This window comes from Rana temporaria, chromosome 11 (assembly GCF_905171775.1).
Source record: "Rana temporaria chromosome 11, aRanTem1.1, whole genome shotgun sequence".
NCBI classification, from domain to species: domain Eukaryota; kingdom Metazoa; phylum Chordata; class Amphibia; order Anura; family Ranidae; genus Rana; species Rana temporaria.
Window position 1 is genome coordinate 71,423,538 of NC_053499.1, and position 19,923 is coordinate 71,443,460.

The 19,923-nt window shown below is 40.5% G+C and overlaps 1 protein-coding gene across 1 annotated transcript in view; it reads left to right on the forward strand.

Moving 5' to 3' along the window:
• ZNF423 (zinc finger protein 423) overlaps positions 1-19,923 on the forward strand; it is a 320,613-nt gene that overhangs the window by 25,893 nt on the left and 274,797 nt on the right. Inside the window, exon 2 of the mRNA XM_040328727.1 lies at positions 12,454-12,507. Within this exon, the coding sequence (XP_040184661.1) occupies positions 12,454-12,507 (54 nt within the window). The remainder of the gene's footprint in view (positions 1-12,453; positions 12,508-19,923) is intronic.

Sequence of the window (19,923 nt, forward strand, 5' to 3'; positions counted from 1 at the left end):
AAATATTTCATGATATTGTTTTTCCAACTCCTATAATAAAGCCAAAGGAAAAGAATATGTAGAAGTAATTTTATATTTAGTGACTGCAAGTATCCTTCTTCCCCTTTTTTTTGTTTTGTTACCCATGTCTCCCTTTACAGTATTCTTATTTGTGAAGGTAGTTGGACCTTTATAAATGCAGAATAATATATATTTATCTTTTCTTAAAGGGGTTGTAAAGGTAAAAAAAAAATTCCCCCTAAATAGCTTCCTTTACCTTAGTGCAGTCCTCCTTCGATTTTGCTTTTCCTTATTTCTTCTGAGAAATCCTCACTTCCTGTTCTTCTGTCTGTAACTCCACACAGTAATGCGACACTTTCTCCCTGATGTGGAGAAAGCCTCTTGAGGGGGGAGGGGGCGAGCAGGAGGGTCAGGACGCTCTCTACTTTACAGATAGAGAAACGAGCTGTGTGTTAGTGGGCGTCCTGACCCTCCTGCTCATCCCCTCCCCCCTCAAGAGGCTTTCTCCACACCAGGGAGAAAGTGGCGCATTACTGTGTGTAGTTACAGACAGAAGAACAGGAAGTGAGGATTTCTCAGAAGAAATAAGGACATTTGAAAGCAAAATCGAAGGATGAAGTAAGTGAAGGAGGACTGCACTAAGGTAAAGGAAGCTATTTACGGATTTTTTTTTTTTTTTTACCTTTACAACCCCTTTAATATTTTTTTTGTGGGCGTTTTTTTTTTCATGTGACATAAAAAAATCACAAATTTCTAACAAATAAAAATAAGGCAGGTACCCATCACAACTAGTCTATTCGTATTGCATTTTGTTATCTGGCATTATGAAATCTAAGCAATAATTCTAATCTGATACTATGTTCACTGATGTGAATTGTTGAACTTGCCACAGGATTTGTAATTCTGCACAGCCACTCTTGTGATCCAGTTAGGTTCTCAACCAACACTGTAGTAGTAGTAGCAGCACAGCTTTGTTGGGAATATACCTCCACCTGCTTATTGGGCAATGAAGGAGACTGGTATCAGGACTAAATTATTTCAATTTAAAAATATACATAACTTTAACAAAAAGGTGAATCTTGATAAATAGGATCGCCGATTGGAGCAGAAGTGACATCAGACTGTATGGCACAAACTGTACATATTCAACTAAAATTGAGACTGCCAGAAGCTTCATCGGTAACATTACCATATGGGAGGTATGCACCTTTTAGGGGCAGTAGAAGGTATAGGGCATTCCAAAGCCCAAGACAGGGGTGAAAGGTGGGAGAGAGTAGCAAAGCATGCTGAGAAGCTAGTCAAGGTCCACGCCAGGCAGAAAAGAGGAGGAAGGAATGGGGGGGGGGGGAGAGAATGCTGTGCTGGTCAGCCAGTTACTGAGTGTACAAGTCTGAATTGCAGGCATGATCTTTATTGTTTCACGCTTACTTTGGTCCAGCTTGGATCTATGCAAGTAGGCATATATTCTACCCGAGGAGTCGCTGGGGATGCTGACAATCACTATAGTAGTTTGTGCTACTAAAGTGATGGCTGCGATTTTTCGGGTCCAGGAGATTGTAATGTAATTTTTCTCCCCTTTTTTTTTCTCTACTTTGCCCAATTAGAGAATGCCTTGTATTCATTGAAGAAATTATACAACACTGTCTTAAAAATAATGACCGTTCCGAGCAAGCCACCCCCAGTGGTCAGTGTGCAATGGGGAAGCCACTTGCACAGGCTCTGGAGGATTGTGCCGATCGTTGTAGTGCCATCTACTACATTGATTAGCAGTGGGCACTGATAGGCAGCACTTATGGGCACTGAAAGGTGGCACTGATAGATGGAACTGATGTCACTTATGGGCAGGCACTGAAATGCCATCCATCTGTCAGTGCCAATTGGTCACATGACATTAAAAAAAAGTATCGGTAATTGATATCGGCGAGTACTCAGAACTAAAGTGGTATGGGGACAACCCTAATGTATACAATAAAGATCATACCTGGAGTTCAGTTCTAAACAAATTTCCATGAAAGGGATTATCCTACAAATCTGGTGAAGGAAACTTTTTTTTTTTTTTTTTTTTGACTAGTCGACAGCAGAAGGAATAAATGTTCTTACAGGTTTAACTTTATCGAAGAGTACACCCTTTGATAAAGAGCTACTAATAGCGTAAAATGGATAAGAGCATGTATTCCCGCTGGTGTGGATTTATACAGAAGTTTCCTACATTCTGATAGTGCTCCTTTCTATAGTAATAATGCTTTTAAGTCCCATGCCAAGAATGTAACTATCCTGTCATTTTCCTACACTCTCTGTAAGTCAGGTCACCCAGGTAGAAGGAGCTGCAGGTGATGAGACCTGAAGTGCACAGTATGGCTATAAAAGTAGAACCAGGGATATGGGGGCATGGAGTTTGTGATATTTTTACAACACTCTCATCTCACCAACTTCAGTTTTGGATTCCTGTTTAGTGGAGTCCTTCTTTTCATTCCTGTGAGCATCTTCAAACACCACTTCTGGTTTCTTTGCGCCATGGATACTGATCTATTAATAACTTAATACATGTTTTCACAAGTTGCTATAGAATCAGTTTTCTGCCATATTTGTCTCTACTCTGATTCATGGAGTCGGATTTGTTGTTGATCTTATTAATAGGACTGTCTCTAAAGACCATTTCCCTTGATGCTTGGGTCCTACGCAGGTAGCCTGTCTCTTGGGACTTGCTTGGCTTTAAAGCCCTTTTTTTCCTTGGTTACAAGTCTTGATCAGTCATGTCTGCATAAAATAACTCTCTGTGGGACCTCTTTCCCCATCAGTTGTAATTCCTTATGGTAGGTGCTAACATGTGAATGTTTGTTTCATCAAGTCATTGCCGGTGGTAGGAAGTACATTGTCGCCTGTCGTGACGGCTACACAATAAGTGGGAGATATTGGCTGTATAGGAGACTTCAGATGTACGTCAGTGGGCAGATCTGCTTATATGTAAGTTGTATTAATTTTTACCTTGTTACTTTTATATAAGGTATTATTTACAGAAGGAATAGTTTTCGAAAACTGGTTTGAAAGCAGCAGGTGGCCATTGTCTACTTTTTTGTCGTTCGAAAAAATGAGAGGTATCCATTGGGCTCCGCTGAAAAGAATTGTTCTTTCCTCTTCCACAAGTTCAGAAATCCTATCCTTTTATTTGTTCCAGTTTGAACAGTAATTCGATATAATCAATATGTATAGCTTAACTAGCGGCAAGCTTTATAACTATTTTTTATCCAAGATGTTGGGAGCTAAAATTGTCAAAAGCTGATAAAGCAAGTGAGACGGACTTTTGTAAGTAATGTAAATTTTGTTGGGCCAAGCACGTGATGCATCTTCACCCTAATGGGTACGAGTGGCCCTCAAATGGTGTTTGAAGGTTGCTCTATTAAATTGTGCATTTTGTTATATGCCTTCATAAGAGCGATACCAATGCATTTCTCCAATATATATGTAACATTTTCTGGAGCTTATTGGAGCGGAATACATAAAGTTGGGAGCCTGAGGGCAGATTTTCTCGCATGCAGCCAACTTCCTCTATGTAGTGACAGTAAAAGGACACTGTAGATTGCCTTTAGCTGAAAATCACTGATGTTAAGCTGCATTAGTATGAGCATAGCAATTGTAAATACAATGTGAGATGTGTCATTCTGTATATGCATGTGAGCTATTGGCTAAACATTTGGGAAGATTAGTAGCTGAAGAATTACACAATGAAACCAGCATTGTTTCCCCGATACATGAAGAAGCTGAAACATTAGTATAGTTTATTTCCCCTTTTTGTTGTGTCACTCACACTATCTAATTATATAATTAGTCCCAGCATATATGTGTACAGAGCAAATGAACTGTAAAGGTATACATACACTAGACTGACTTTACATCCATTTTGCACAAATTTTGACACCTGGGTACTTGCTGGTTCAGTAGATGTAATGCTACACGGAGAGACGTATCGCCCCCACCATTTAGGAACTTTGCTACGCAACAAATCCATCTGGTTTTCAGTGGCCAAAACTGCTTTGTTTCATGTTGATTTTTCTTTTTTCTGAGTCATCTTTTCCTTCACATGTTCAGGCATGGCCCTATTTATTTATTTTCTTGTTTTGTATAGGCTGTATGCATGCAAAGGCAGTGGGTGTTAATCTTTCTATAGACTAATTTCCATAAGTAGAACTAAGCTAGCCATACATGCAATTTCAGCCACTTTCCCAAGAATGACCAATAGATCAAAGCAATGTGTCCAATAGTTCAATCGAAACTGATGGTGGTAGGGTGCTGTGATTAGTTTGCTAATTTTTGGAATTTAAAGCTGCGCCAAAGTGGGTAGAATTGCCTGAAAATAGTTGTGCATTTAGCAGCATTGCTGCTTGTAGAAATGTTGGTAGCAATTGAAAAGGTCATGATCTACATATTGTGAGGCAACATACACACTATTGTTTACCAAAAAAATGTTTTGGTGTTTCTTTGTGTATTTGTGGCTACTGTGGATAGGGATTGCACGGATGCCACAGATGAAGTAGAAGTACCCAATACTTGTACTTGGCAATACTTTTTTTTTAATGTCATGTGACCGTGCCACTAATATGCAGCACTGATGAGGCATGGACTGTGTCAGTCTTTTTATTTTATTTTTTACAATTCAATTTTTATATATTTTGTGTGTGTGTGTGTGTGTGTGTGTGTTTCTGTTGTTTTAGTTTTTTTTAACAATACTTTCTTTTTGGGGGGAGGGGTGAGTGGACGGTGTCAGTGTGTGTTTTGTTTTGTGTGTGTGTGTGTTTTTTTTTTTTTACACTAACTTTTAAATATTATTTTACAATTCTTTATATTTATTTCATCAGCCCTATTGGGGAGGTGGCTTTGGTAAGATATCAGGGGTCTAAACAGACCCCTGACATCTCCCCTTTGAGACAGGGAAAGGGACTAAGGACAGATATTCCCTTTCCCTACAGCCTTACGTTTTCCCTGAGTCAAGATGGCGGACGGCTGGTCACCCGAGACGTGTGTCCATTGCTGGCTCCGCCTGTTGTTGTGTATTTAAGAGGTGACGCAGGACGCCTCCTCACACCCCGTGATCAAGTCTGATTAGACGAAACGTCGGGAGGAGGCGTAGTGACGTCACCGCTAGTGAGGACAACCCGTTCTGTTACCGGCTGGAACTTTTAATGCTGTTTTATATTGTTCATGCTGTAAGTGTGCTACCTTTTATTTAATAAATGTTTTAAACGTTCTCACACTATTGTGAGTTCTCTTCTCCATAATCGTTTGATTGCCTGTCCGAGGACCGCTCCGTGAGAAGATTTCTCCATTTGCTGCTTATACCCCCCATGCTGTATCTGATCTTTATATCCAGGGCTCTGGTAAGGACCAGTGTGTACTTTGGTGGTGGTCTTTATATGTCACACTGTTCGTTTACCAGTCACTGGGGGATGATCTATGCATGTGTACCATACAGTATCACACTATTTTAGTCTATTTGTTTTTTCTGGACGCTCCGCTGGTGGACTGTTGGGAAGATCGTTTCAGGATTTAGATCCCCTGTGCAGCCCAGGTGTTTGGCTACTCGCTTGGCTTGATCCATTAGGATCGTTTAATCTGGTAAGGGTCAGCAATACCAGGGAGCTGTGATCCAGATCCTTCTTTACTTTTAGGACAGTTCTTTTCGAATTTGATCATTCACAGAACTTTATTTTCACCACTTATTATATATATTCTCTTTGAGAAGAATATTCCTTTTCACTACTGGGCTTTTTTTTTTTGTTTTTACCATTATATGACCTGGCAAGGCATATCTATCATAATTTGTTTAGCGCAACTCCATCTTTTTTCTTTCTTTCTTTCTTTCCCTGCCCATTCATTAACTGAGGCGTTGTAAACACCATTTACGATGCTCAGTTATGGAATGTACAGAGTCGGTGATCACTGATTCTGTTCAGAATTCAGAAAAGAAAGGCGCCAGTAAATGACAAATTTACCGGCTCCATCCTGACAGATCTGTACCGGGGGGGGGGGGGGGTCATAGAGGGGGAGCCAGAGGAGGACACGGAAAGTCAGGATGATCGGTGCGGGCAGTTACAAGCAGCGATCTCCCTGTATAGCTTTCTATAAAGTAACTGAAAGCCGCGGGAGGGAGAGGAGGAGAGAAGCACCTGTCAGCTGCTCTATTGAAAGCTATACAGTGAGATCGGTACCTGTGACTGCCTCCACCGATCACCTGTGAGGCTGCCCAGGTATGGGATAAAGCATCCGAGCATTTGCACGCGTACAAGTACACATGCAAATGCTCAGTATCGGCACCGATACTAGTACTCGTAACACCTGAAAGAAGCCCATCATTCCACTTTTTGCAGTCAAATTTGAAAATACCCAACTATGAGTTTGTTATATGTTTGGTATGTGTTCTCATTCATACAGCATGCCTAAAAAAATTCTTACCATTTAGATTTCTCAGGAGAAGGTTCTCATGGCTGACTGGAATATTATTATTATTTTTTTTTTTTAACAAGAGTGATGCCTCATACACACAATGAGATTATCGGACGAACGATTGTCCATTTTTTCTTTTTGCATGCTAGTCTCATATCCAAAATGAAGTGTTTACTAAAGTTACAATAATTCTCATACAACAGAATAAAAATCCGGAAGTGATGTAATGTGTTGTAGTGTATTTGTATTGTATTTTAGAATGACAACTGAACTGTTTAAATACAAATCCATATGATCTGGTATAGTACGAGAATTTTTTTCGTGCTTCTCTGATTAGATAATATCGAATAAACTGTCATGCTCGGCTCTTGAAAGCTCTGCACTAAAGTTTTTAGAAAATCATATGATCGCTTCAAAAGCGGTATTTTTCATACGATTTTCTGATCATGTGCCTTTAAGTGTAAGTAAACCTCCCTATCGTTTTCAGCCAAGGAAGCTGCCATCTTTGCCTCAGTTTAAGCTACAACTGCCATGATGCTGCACATGTGATCAGTTATGACACCAGCCATTGGATGGTTTGACCGTTTGGTTGAGAACACAACCAATGGGATTGTTATATTTCCGGCACGTGCCGAAAATGAAACTGTTTTATAGATGGGTTTACTTCCTCTTTAAGTCTGTGCTTGGTCTGTCTTTATTAACATACAAAGCAAGAAGCCCAGCCAAATAACCCATTAGTTAGGACAGACAGCGTTAAATCTAGTTGGTTTATTAAATAGATCTTCCCGCACAGTACAGACAGGGATAATGGCAAACGGCTGCCCAGCCCCCTCATCAACAAAGAGCAGTACATAAAATAATTTTTGTACACCTGATTTATTATTGTATTTCTCCTGTTCTGTACTACCTTGCTGTGTGGCAAAATTGATAAAACTCCACAAAAGTTTTTTTTTTCTATTGTTCTGCTTACAATCCATTTTATATTCAATATAATCAATTTATTTATGAGATAATTTATTTAAAAAAAATTACAACCTTTCAGTTTTTCATTAGGTTTTACAAATGCAGTGCTGCATTTAAGTTGGCAAGGAGCAAGCCAATGGAAAAAGTGCTAATCTTAATGTTGGCCGTGTGTCTTTTGCTTCCAGAGATTTTGTCTTCTCGTTAGGACGCATTTCCTCTCAGGACAGGATCTGCTAAATACATTTCCGCCATGTGCATCCTGTAGCTTTTCATCTGCTTGTACTCTTTTTCTGAGTAAAGTCAGTGACGGGAACTGTTTTTAGGACTGTTCCCTAGCAGAAACGGGTTTAAGTCACGTTCTGGTTGATATTATAATGCTCCCTAACATCTCTCAGGTTACACTCATTTGTCTGTCTGTAGCTGGATGCAAACTGAATAAAATAAAACAGATTTCCTTTTAATGGTGTGGAGGTGCTTGTAAATGTTGTGTTCTTTTGGCATGTCTGACTCCACAAATCCTTCTACTCTTGCATCTTTTTGGCATATTACATATGTGCCATTTACACTTGTGTGTTGCAGCAGTGCACTCTAAAATGTGCATGGCAACCCATCTTTACTGTGTGTTTACAATGGTATAAAAATAAGTGAAGATGCTTGAAAAGTATTTGTTCCCCTAGTGTGTCTGACCCCACTAATCTTTCTGCGCTTGCATTTAATTTCTGTTCCATTAACACCATTGCGTCATGGAAATGTGTGCTTCTGCAGCCCCTCTATTTGCATACATTATGAATGGCACCCCAACGTTTTGTACAGTAGAGCCCAGCACACAGCAATGCAAAGCAGCGCATATACCGTATCATGTGTTGCATTGCTAAAAAGTTAACTTTGATCTATTGTGGTGTAGAGCTGCACGATTCTGGCCAAAATGAGAATCACAATTTTTTTTGCATTGACTAAAGATCGTGATTCAGCGTAACATCATCTTTCACATTATACAAAAAATTGGGATAACTTTACTTGTTTCGTTCTTATTATCGCAAAAAATGCGATTGAAAGACTGCTGTGCAAATACAGTGTGGCATAAAATATTGCAACAACCACCATTTTATTTTCTAGGGTCTCTCTTGGATAAAAATAACATTTTAAATGTGTGTGTGTGTGTGTATGTGTGTGTGTGTGTGTGTGTGTGTGTGTGTGTGTGTATATATATATATATATATATATATATATATATATATATATATATATATATATATATATATATATGTGTGTGTGTGTGTAATACATTTTTTCTACCAATAAATACAGTTTTTTTTTTTTTTATTCCTTTATTTACCAAATTAAGTTAGTCGAAAATAAAAGGCTATAGAATATCTCAAACAGATAGGTGCACAGGGGTCAAGGCAGAATACAGCAAGCCCAGCATTGCACAAAATTTCCGGCCGTAACAAATATGTTTGCGACAATAATGCCCAGTGCATCGAGCTAGGACATCCATTGTGCCTTAATAAAGAAGACCATGGCGTGTTCACTTTATTGCATAAAACGGCAAAATAAACTAAGACAAGGTAACTTAGGATGGACCTTTTCAATTAACTTAGTGGGAGATCAAACTCCCCTTAGGCCTGGTAAACCCAGACATGGGGCAACCTAAAAACCCCAAAATTGACAAAGATATGCAATATACGGTATCTGAAAAACATAACCCATTACTGAGTCCCAAAGGAAAAAAACAGAGAGAGCAGGGGGACGGGGGGGGGGGTGGGGGGGGGGGGGGGCGGGCGGGGGTGAAGAAGCAGACAGCAGAGAGGGCCTCTCGCCCAGGAAGTGGAGGTGAAGCCAGAGAGGTTAGCTCATTTGTGCCACCTCCTGGAGGTACGCATCAGTGTACACAAAATGATTCCAAGGCCTCCAGGTCTCACGGAAGGTCTCCTCCCGGTTGTGCAATAAATACAGATTTTTAAACTTGTAAGCAACAAATGTCAGAAAAAGGTTTAATCTTTAAGTGGTTAAACTTCCATCATTTACAGACCGAAGTTCATTTCTTTCATCTAAGAACGAAATGTTCAATGTTCCTCCTTTATCTCCATCCTACATTATCATTAACTTGTCAGGCTGCCTGTGTTTTTTTATTTTTTTTATTTAGACAGTTGTCAGCAGTGAGCAGAGAACTCTGCATAGAATCAGGAAAATACTTTGTTAGGATCGTGATTTGATTCTTTAACGATTAATCGTGCAACTCTATTGTGGTGTCTTAACAGCCAATTCATAATAAATGGGCTGCCGCAACGCAACGCAAATACCATAACATGCATTAACACACAGCAACGGAATTCCTATATGTGTATCAGCCCTCAATGTGTTATGCATGTCCTATACACATGGGGCTACATCCAGTAAAGCATATGTACATAGTGGGTGTGATACTAACCAACATTAACCAACTGTTTGCGCTTGCATCAGAGTTGTCGGCATTCTGCACCAACCCTTGAATATGTGCATGCTTTTAATGGGGTTGGTTTAGGAGTCCTTTTATATCTAATATGATGATAATTCGCCATATGTTGGGGACCAATTGACCACTCCATCTGCTCAAGATGAACTTTCATTTCAAATTGGTGGAATAAAGCTATGATACCATGCAATGTACGTGTGTATGTGTATTTATAGGATTATTTTCCATTCACTTAACAAACACAAAGCTTGGGGGGGGGGCATTCTTATAAGTCTCCAAACTTCTCTGCTCTGGCCTTTAATTTTCTAGATGAGGTCCAGCTGGTCCTATGCTCTCTATGACATCGCTTGTCCGATATCTTAGGTTGATTACACTCTGCTCCCTGCTGCTCTTGAACAGCAATAGCCTTGATTTCTGCTCTTGTATTATTACAGCAATTAGTCCCTGTGCATGGAAGAGTCCGCTTCTACACTCTAGCCAATTAGAGGTGCCGACCATCGTATTTTTTTTCCTTTCCATTTTAATGTGTATATTTGCATCCATTGCAGCACATCAACATATGTTTTAACCATTTCTGGTTATCTAAGAGCTTTCCAGCAATTCAGCCGGTGTATCTAAAATCTTTGTACCAAGTCATCTCATGCCGTTTGAAAGCTGAAGGAATGCAGTGCCTGTTATGGAAGCTGGTAGGAAAGAGACACATGGACTTTTTACTATAAATTACATACATTTTTACAAAATGTTATACATTTACAATAATTGGGAAAAAGAGTTTCCAGAGAAATACCATTAAATAAACTTACCACAAGCATGGGGACATTAAACTGTGTATGCAATGAAAACATGCATAATATTAGACTACCTTCTCTAATGAGCAGGGCCCTCTGATTCCTCCTGTATTCAATTGTCTAGTAGTTGGAACTGTACTATTGGCCCACATATTGTAAAGCGCTGCGCAAACTGCTGGCACTATATAAATCCTGTATAAAAATAATAAAAAAAAATGCATGATAAAATAATCAGTAGGTCCATATTTCTTTAAAAAAAAATGGCCCTACCTTATAATCCTATTGGTCGGAGAGGCATCCCTATCGGTTATTGAGCATATAATTTGAAGCTACCTTTTATCTCTTCTACTGATCATAGGTTATAATTGCCCCAGTTTATGACAAGTTTAGTTGAGTGGTATGTCTATTCCTCATACACCTTTTTGCATTTTCCCCCCTATTTTCAGTGCTTCAGCATTTGTAAGAGTTCTAGAATTATACAGTGTGTAAGTGTAAAGTGTGTGTGTGTGTGTGTGTGTTACCAGTGCAAGAGCTATTTAGCATCCACTTTTATAAAATTCTACCTTGTGTTGGAAAAATGACAGCTGGAATCCATTGTAATGATCAACAAAGACTCTTTAAAAAAAAAAATTGGAGGTTTTATACATGGGCAGTTGTTGCTTGGCATGCCTATTCCAATATGATGTCACCGCTCTGTTCTCACGTTCCGATCGCACGAGCGTGCTTTTTGCTATTTGCCGGCTTTGCTTGTTGAGAATGAAGGCTTACCAGCTGTACAAGCTGTCAAAGCTTGTACAGCTGGTAAGCCTTCATTCTGTGTGGTGGTGGATTCACAGTGTCCTTTGTCCATTGAAGATCCTTCCCAAGGTGCTTCATATCTATGAAATTGACTTTTTGCTACTTGATTTTTGAATCTTTTTGCACGATTTATGACTTACCACAGACAGATGTGTTTTTCATTTATTGAACACCCTATTATATTAATTTTTTGTTTGAATATTTATGATATAGACCTTTTACTATTTGGTTTATGTATCATTGTTTGCGCAAAATTCATTATCACACACAAAAAATGGAACCTCCGCTTTTTGGAACCCACCCCCCCTCTCTTCCGGTGTCACATTTGGCACCTTTCAGGGGGGCGGGGGTGCAGATACCTGTATACCTGTATACCTGTATAATACAGGTATTTGCACCCACTTCCATATCCATGGAGGGATGTACAGGCTAGACAATGGCACCCTGACTGCCATTAGGTATCGGGATGAAATCCTTGGACCCATTGTCAGACCCTACGCTGCTGCAGTGTCCTGGGTTCCTCTCCCTGTGCATGACGATGCCCAGTCAGTTCCTGGAGCATGAAGGAATTGATACCATTGAATGACCCCCATACCCACCTGACCTAAATCCAATAGAATACCTCTGGGAAATTATGTTTCAGTCCATCCGACGTCCTCAGGTTGCACATCAGTCTGTTCAGGAGCTCAGTGATGTTCTGGTCCAGATCTTGGAGGAAATACCCCAGAACACCATCCGTCATCTCATTAGGAGCATGCCCTGACATTGTCAGGCATGCATACAAGCACATGGGGGCCAAACTAAATACTCAGGACCATTTTTATATATAGTGTGTGTGCCTTCTATATAGGGACAATGATCAGAGGGTGAAATTCTATGTATATAGAAACATAGTATGCAGTGCTATGCTCAGTCTGTATATTGGAGTGTGATTTTTTTTTTTATATATATCTCCCTTTAAGTCATGTGTTCTGTTATTGATGTTTTGCCATTTTTTTCTTTTTTTTTCAGTGGAGGATTCCGATGACTTCAGTTTGAATTGGGATGCCTCACTAAACCAAACAGGTACTGTCATGCATGTCTTCTTGTATGTTTCTTTGTATTTTATGTCTAGGTTTGTCTGTTCCCATATTGTGTGTGTCTGTTACAACATTAAGTACACTATTAATTTTAAATTATCCATTAAAGCATTTAGCCTATATAGCAGCCTTTCTTAACCTTTTTTAACACAGTGGAACCCTTGAAATAACTTTCCAGTCTCAGGGCACCCCTGCTAAAAATTGTCTACAACTCATGATACATTAGTGTAATGGTCCGTGGGAAGAATGCTCCTTACACTTGTGATCATTGGGAAGAATTACCCCCTTATGCCCTGTACACACGATCGGTTCATCCGATGAAAATGGTCTGATGGATATTTTCATCAGATATCCGATGAAGCTGACTTTCATCAGTCTTGCCTACACACCATCAGTTAAAAAAACGATCGTGTCAGAACGCATTGACGTAAAACACAACAACGTGCTGAGAAAAATGAAGTTCAATGCTTCTGAGCATGCGTCAACTTGATTCTGAGCATGCGTGGATTTTTCACTAATGGATTTCCCCACAATCGTTTTTTTCTATCGTTTTTTTTAACCATCAGATAATTTTAAAACGGGTTCTAAGTTTTTTCACCGATGGGGGAAAAAAACTCATGGGGCCCACACACTTTCGGTTCATCTGATGAAAACGGTCCATCAGACCATTTTCATCAGACGAACCGATCGCGTGTACGCGGCATTACAGATGGCAAAAAAGATCAATGGAAATTCTCTGAAAAGCAGAAGCTGCTCGAGGAACCTCTAGCTTGTTGAGAAACCCCCGATATTTAGGAAGTGTTATAGAGTACAGATCCACCTGGAAATTATAAAGATATATTTGCGTTTTTATAAATCTGTGTTATTAAACATTTTAGCTACCCTCCACCCGCTTTATTTTTATCTGATGGTATTTCCCAGTAATCCTGTCAGTTTACTAATTTCTATATCTTGATGGGGTTTTGTAAATCACAACTACTTCACTATAAAATATAGATCATTAAGTTTACAGAGGAACTTTGCAAATATCAGTAGTGGCAGCTATTTCTAGTATTTAACATGCATACAATTGTTATATGGTAAGAATACTTTGAAAAAAAATTCACATTTATTAGCGGAGAGGATGAATTTCACGAGGCGGAGTGAGTACAGGAATAACTGCTTGCAGGCAGCAAGGTACTATTGGATATATAGTCATTAGAAATTTAAAGTAAACATCGGAGGAGAAGCTGAAAAGCATACTGGGAAGTTCTGTGTGCAATTCCACTGCACAGAGCGGGTAAGTATTAACATGTTTGATATTTAAACAAAAAATACTTTAATATCCCTTTTAAAATCGCAAAGCTTGGACGCAATAATAAAGATCTTTAAATTACCCATGTGACTGTCGTTTTCTACACTCAGTGGACAGAAAATATCTGTTCATTTTTTGAAAATTAGTCTCTTTATTCAGGTGTGTCCTTTGTACATTGAATGTATAGTATTCTTGATTTAAAAATACAATTTATTAAACAATGTATAATTTTTTCCTTTTTAAAGTATATTTGAATTTTTTATTATTTTTTTCTATTAATTTTTTAAAATGGCAGTAACACTCTCCTGTATCTATAAATGAGGTGTGTCATTACCCTAGGGCAAGAAAATGTTTAGATAAAGATCGAATGGGGGTAGTGGTGCTACCCCAAGGGGTCTAAAGGGGTAAAGACCCACAGCAGGCTAAGCCTAGGCCTAACTCATGAGGACAGGAGTAGTGCTACAGAGAAGGGCTACCTGCAGGTCAGCAATAGAGTCATAATTGGAGACAAACTAAACACTGACTAGATACATTAAGTGTGGAGAAATGCAGAAAAATTATATAAACTCAGTACACAGGTGGTGTAAATAGACCAAATAGCACAAAGTATAGAGTAAATCTTGAGCTGGTAACATGTGAATAATAGGTACAAACCACAACAAAAATTGGATAAATATAAATCCACTAGATAAGTAAGTGAACCTATAGGTGAAACCCTCCCGTGAGGAAAATGGAGGAGGAGCCTCCTACTTGGGTCACACAAAATAAAATAATTTAATAAAAAAATATGAAAAAGTGGTTAGGGTTTCCCATTGAAGAATATGGCTAGGACTCAGGAATTGTAACAGGGACCTCCCCCAAAGGTCAGAAGGCGGGTTCTCAGAGGTCAAAGGTCACAGGGTGTGGCTGACCCACCCAAGTGTACCGCCTAACCCAACTAAGTTGGGGAAAGCACCTGTAAACTAACCTCTGTTGCCCTACATGTCCATGCATACATAGGCATTTGAAGGTGTATTAGAAGAGGAGGGTTTTATAGGCAGAAAAATAACCATTACCAGCGTATTCAGGATTTGTTTGGCTCTTAAAAATAAATTAGTTCCAATGGTCAGAAAAAAAATGAATATTCTGGCAAATACAACCCATGAACACTCAAACACATGACGTGCCTAAACGTGTGCAAAATGCAGCTTTAGGCGCCTTTCTTTTTAAGCTGCTTTTCTCCTTCCGGGAGACAAGGCGTTCAGGGGAACTTGCAAATACTTGGGTCTTACGCTGTGTTTTAATTGTAAATTAACAATAGCGGGAACACTCCGTGTACATCTCAGACATATTGAACATGCCATAATTTTTGTCCATTTTTTTTTTATTGATGTTGTTTTGCAGTAATAGCTGATGATTAGAATTGCTTTGATGATCTAGTTTATTTGCTTAATGTGCATTTCTTTCCTTTTTGTATTCTATTTTTCTGTCCATGTAGACTATCTGCTTTTCACTGTCTGTGTTGTGCAGTCCCTCTGTGCAGGAGCTAACTGAGCATGTAAACGGTGCACTTACTCTCTCTTGTGTGACCCTCCCACCCTTTTTTTTTCAAATGACTGAGATGGGCAAATTCCCTTTATGTAGCTGCACAACTAAATTCTATTGAATTCGCTATAAGTAAAGGCATATGTGTATATAATGTAGAGAACAGCTGCTGATTCTTTTTGCATAGAGAAAGCTGTTGGCAACCTACCATTCAATAAACTTGCTACACAATAAACATAGGAATATCGTAACTGTATTACAACACAAATTATGGTAATAGGATTTGCCAGACATTATTTTTTTTTCTTAATTATTAAGCTGTTACCGGCATAACAAACAATATATTTATCACTGTGTCAGGCTGGGTTCACACTATAGCGAATTGGATGTGGATTTTCCCCACATTCAAATCGCATAGCAGGAGATTGTGACCGACTCTTTGGAGCCAGTTCACACATCTTTGCAGCGGCTCCGGGGGGCAAATTGCACGGGAGCCCTGTGCATCTTTCGGTCCATTTCAGGTCTGAATTCAGCCAAAAATTCGGGCTGCGATCTCACTTGAAACAATGAATGGCAACACATCAGACTCCTGCTGTGAGCCGCTGCTTTCTCCAGTGTGAACCCAGCCTCAAGAACTGTGCAGATTCCAAAATGTCAAATGTCTGTCACAGACCAGCCCCTTACTTCAGCCTTTAAATTATTCCAAAGTATAGTCACCGGGAGAGAATAGACTGCATAAATCAGGGGTGCCCAACCTTTTGTAAGAGCGAGGGCCACATAAGCAAGTTGAGGGCCACAATGAGCAGAGCAGGCGGATAACAGGTCACGGCTACTCTATAGGCCCGCCGACCCACCCAGATGAAAGGGGACGAATTCCCTTCTGTTTTTCGTATTGGAGGTAGGCAGGTGTAAACAGACATCTGTCGCTATATAGAGGTGAATTGAGGGTCCCATTTGGTCGGGCTGATCATGTGAAAAGGGCCTAAGGCTGCTTTCACACTGATGTACTGCAGTTTATCCACACCGCGGGTGCAGCGTAGTGCACCTGTGTCTATCCTGCAGGTTAGTTGAACTTTGCCATAGACTCTACCTGTGGCAAGAGCTGGCGCTGTAGAGGAAGCATCGGCTTATGGGGCTCTGCTCCACAGCCGCTTTTTTCATCTACCACCAGCTTCATTCACAACACTGATGCTGTGGTATGGCAGGTCGGCAATCTGCAAACCGGGCTTGCCAACCCACCATTCCAGAGCAGGAGGTCGCGGGCCACATCAGAGGGCTCCGTGGGTCACATGTGCAAAGTGCACTTAAAATTGCACTTGGAAGTGCAGTCGATGTAGATCTGAGGAGGTAGATCTGAAATTAGGGGAACCTTGGCTGATTTTTATCATCCAATCGTGCAAGCTAAAATGCTGTTTTTTATTTTCCTTGCATGTCCCCCTCGGATCTACAGCGACTGCACTTCCAAGTGCACTTTTGCACTTGTAGTGCAAAGTAAATTTGCCTTTATTAAATAACCCCCATTTCTCGAAATTTGGCCAGTCTTTGCTAAACCTGCCAAATTTTAATCCATCTGTGTCCAACTGTAGTCCCTGCTGAAACTGCAGCAAGGTTTTCCATTAGCTGGGACACTAGCTGTACTCAAAAATTTCCAACACTTTGCAGAGAAACCTAATCGCTGTTTCATTATTGCCATTATCTAATTAAAAAGGTTCCTCAAGCATAATTAGTTTCAAGGCAGGTAAGCTCGTATTCAGCGAGAGAATGATCTGCCTCTACGAACATTATTTCTGTTGACTGCTGGAAATAAGAATTTCTCTGATAAAATGTAATTCCCCTTGGGGCAGAAGGGGGCACAGCATGGAGGTGGGGAGGAATGTAATATGTTTTCAATCAGACTAAATTAAAGGATATTGGCACATTAAAACAAAGTGTACTTCTTTTTTTTTTTTGCCTAGCCTAACCCACCTTACCCTCCACAGGTGCATACTTGCCTAGATCGGACCACTACGGTTCCACAATCTGTTTACATTCAGTGCTACAAGTCTTCAATGTCTTGGCCACAGTTGCCTATTAAAGCCCCGTAGACTTCTATGTTACCGTTTCTGATTGTCTCCAGACCAATAGAGGTCTGTCGTTGGGCCACTAATGTGAAGGGAACAGCCAGAACAGCAAAGACTTGCGGCGCTGAATGTAAACAGGCAGCAGATCCTGTTTCTCATTCTGAACAACCTCTGCAGTGTACAGTATACTTCCTAAGTTGGATATGTTTATCCTTGGCCAAGATAAGTGTAATGGAAGTATAATAATTCTTATAATATGAGTAAACCAAGTTTACTCATATTATAAGTGCATCTAATACTCCCCCCCCCCCCCCCCCATTCAAATCACTTTTTTCAAATCACTTTTTGATACCTTCTCACTGTTATTTTAACCCCATTTTTGCCAAACAAATGAGCCACAGGCACAATAAATACAGTTACAGGGCTTTTTCGGTTGCTTCTCCATTCGCTTGAATAAGTCACACTTCCCCCACCGACTGCAACATGTTGGTTTGTTTTGCTCCAAGCACGATGCAAAGCATTGCGACTCTGGCACGTGAACACCCCTGTTAGCTGATGTTGTAGCATGGGGGGGGGGGGGGGTGGAGTGGGCAGTTTGGGGGTGCCAAAAAAGCATCTCAACTGTTGTTTTTTTAATTTGTTAATCAAGTCTATCTAAATTTGCTAGTGCATCCAACACTACCCTCTCTGCTGGTTGACAATGCTGTCCTCCAAAGGTGGATTCATTGCTCTTTAAGTAGAGAAGAGACACCTTGGAAGTGTGTTACTGGTTTTATCAGCAGGTGAAAAATAAAGGAAAGAAAAGCCTAAAGCCACCACAATTGGGGATTGCAATATATAAAATGTTTGTTTTTGGGTTTAATGTCGCTTTGAGAGGCAAAGGATTTGGAAGTACCTCGATCGTGTAATTGGTGTATGTATTTTAAATCGGCTGTTGCCCACATGCGATTGGGGTTCTGCCACTAAGGGTTATTGGGCGAAAACATCCAAGTGGATTGTGAGTTAAAGGAGTTGTAAAGGCAGAAGGTTTTATATCTTGATGCATTCTATGCATTAAGATAAAAAAAAAACTTGTGTGTAGCAACGCCCGCAGCACCCCCCCCCCCCCAATTACCTACCTGAGCTTTAGTTACAAGCTTCTAACAGGAGCAACATATTTTGCACTTCTCAAACAGATATAACTGTAGCACTACCCCCGTAGAAGCTGTTGGTTTAGATTTTGGGTTTTGTACGTTACCTCTAAGTTTGTTGTCCAGGAAAGGAAATCTGTAGAAATTGCAATGTCCACACAATATGTAAAACCTTCAACTGCAGGGTTTATTTTTGCTGCATAAAACTTGTGAAGGAAGTAGGAAGTAGAGAGTATAGAGAGAGGTAATGTTCAGATACGCTGTACAGAATGCGCAAAAAGTATTCAAAGTTCCAGTATTCACCACTCACTCCTGAGTGGGTATTGCTCACCTGGATAGACCCCCTCTCACATGGCTTAGCAGCCGGAATGATGCACGGACAGTATAGAAACAGTCTCTGCCACAGACCGTCTTAGAACACAGGATGGATAGTCAGGAATCCTCTGCCACAGCATTTCAGTCCCAAACTTCCTGCCTTACAGAAAAAGAGCCTTTAAGCCAATCCGGTGGGCTGTAAGGCAAATTGCATAGTGGATCCTTTTCCTTAACAAGGTCACCAGGCCTATCCCAAGAAATCAGCTTGCTTTGCTTGTCTCCTCAAGGGCAGGTACTTTCCCGGTTTCCTCCGCTAAGAAGCTTCCCCCGCTTGAATGGACAGCTTGGAATCCCTTGTAGAACCATAGGCCCCAGCCAGCATAGCTGGGCCTACCTAATAGGAATACAGCCTCGGACCAATGTGCTCCTGGGCTGGAATCACCTCACACCAGGAGGGCCATGAGGCGAAGGACCCTGAAAAACTGCAGCTGCCCCTTAAGTATCCCCTCCCAGCATGCACAGCGGGGCACCAATCCCACTGGGCTGCTGCCGAGAAGGGTCACTCAACACACCATGGTTCGCCTGAGTTCTAACATGGGCCTGAAGTGGTCTAAAGCCCAACTATGGCTTAGATGCCCCCTTAAATTTATAGTAGCGCCCGTGTCATTGGGAGCCCAGTGCTACGTAACAAAACACTTTCAAATGTACAAATAACAGACCAAAAGGGAACAAACGAGACATTCAGGCCTCATGCCCACGGATATTTTAAAAAATGGGCTGTAAAGCTAGTACAGACGCCAGGAAAAAAGCGGCATTAAAAACGAGATTTTATCCACTTTTTGCATTTAGCCGCGCTGGCTTTCAGCTGCGTTTCTCTGTCTCTATTCAAAATCAGTGGGAGCCCATTAATTTGAAATAGAAGTCGCACCAGAAGTCGGATCAAGATGATGAGATGATCAAGATGTGTGCTGAGAATCTTGAAGGAGGAACCCCGCCAAAATGTAAAACAACTAATTTGCGTGAGGTTCCTCCCCCCCCAAGACAATACCAGACCCTTTGGTCTGGTATGGATCTTAAGG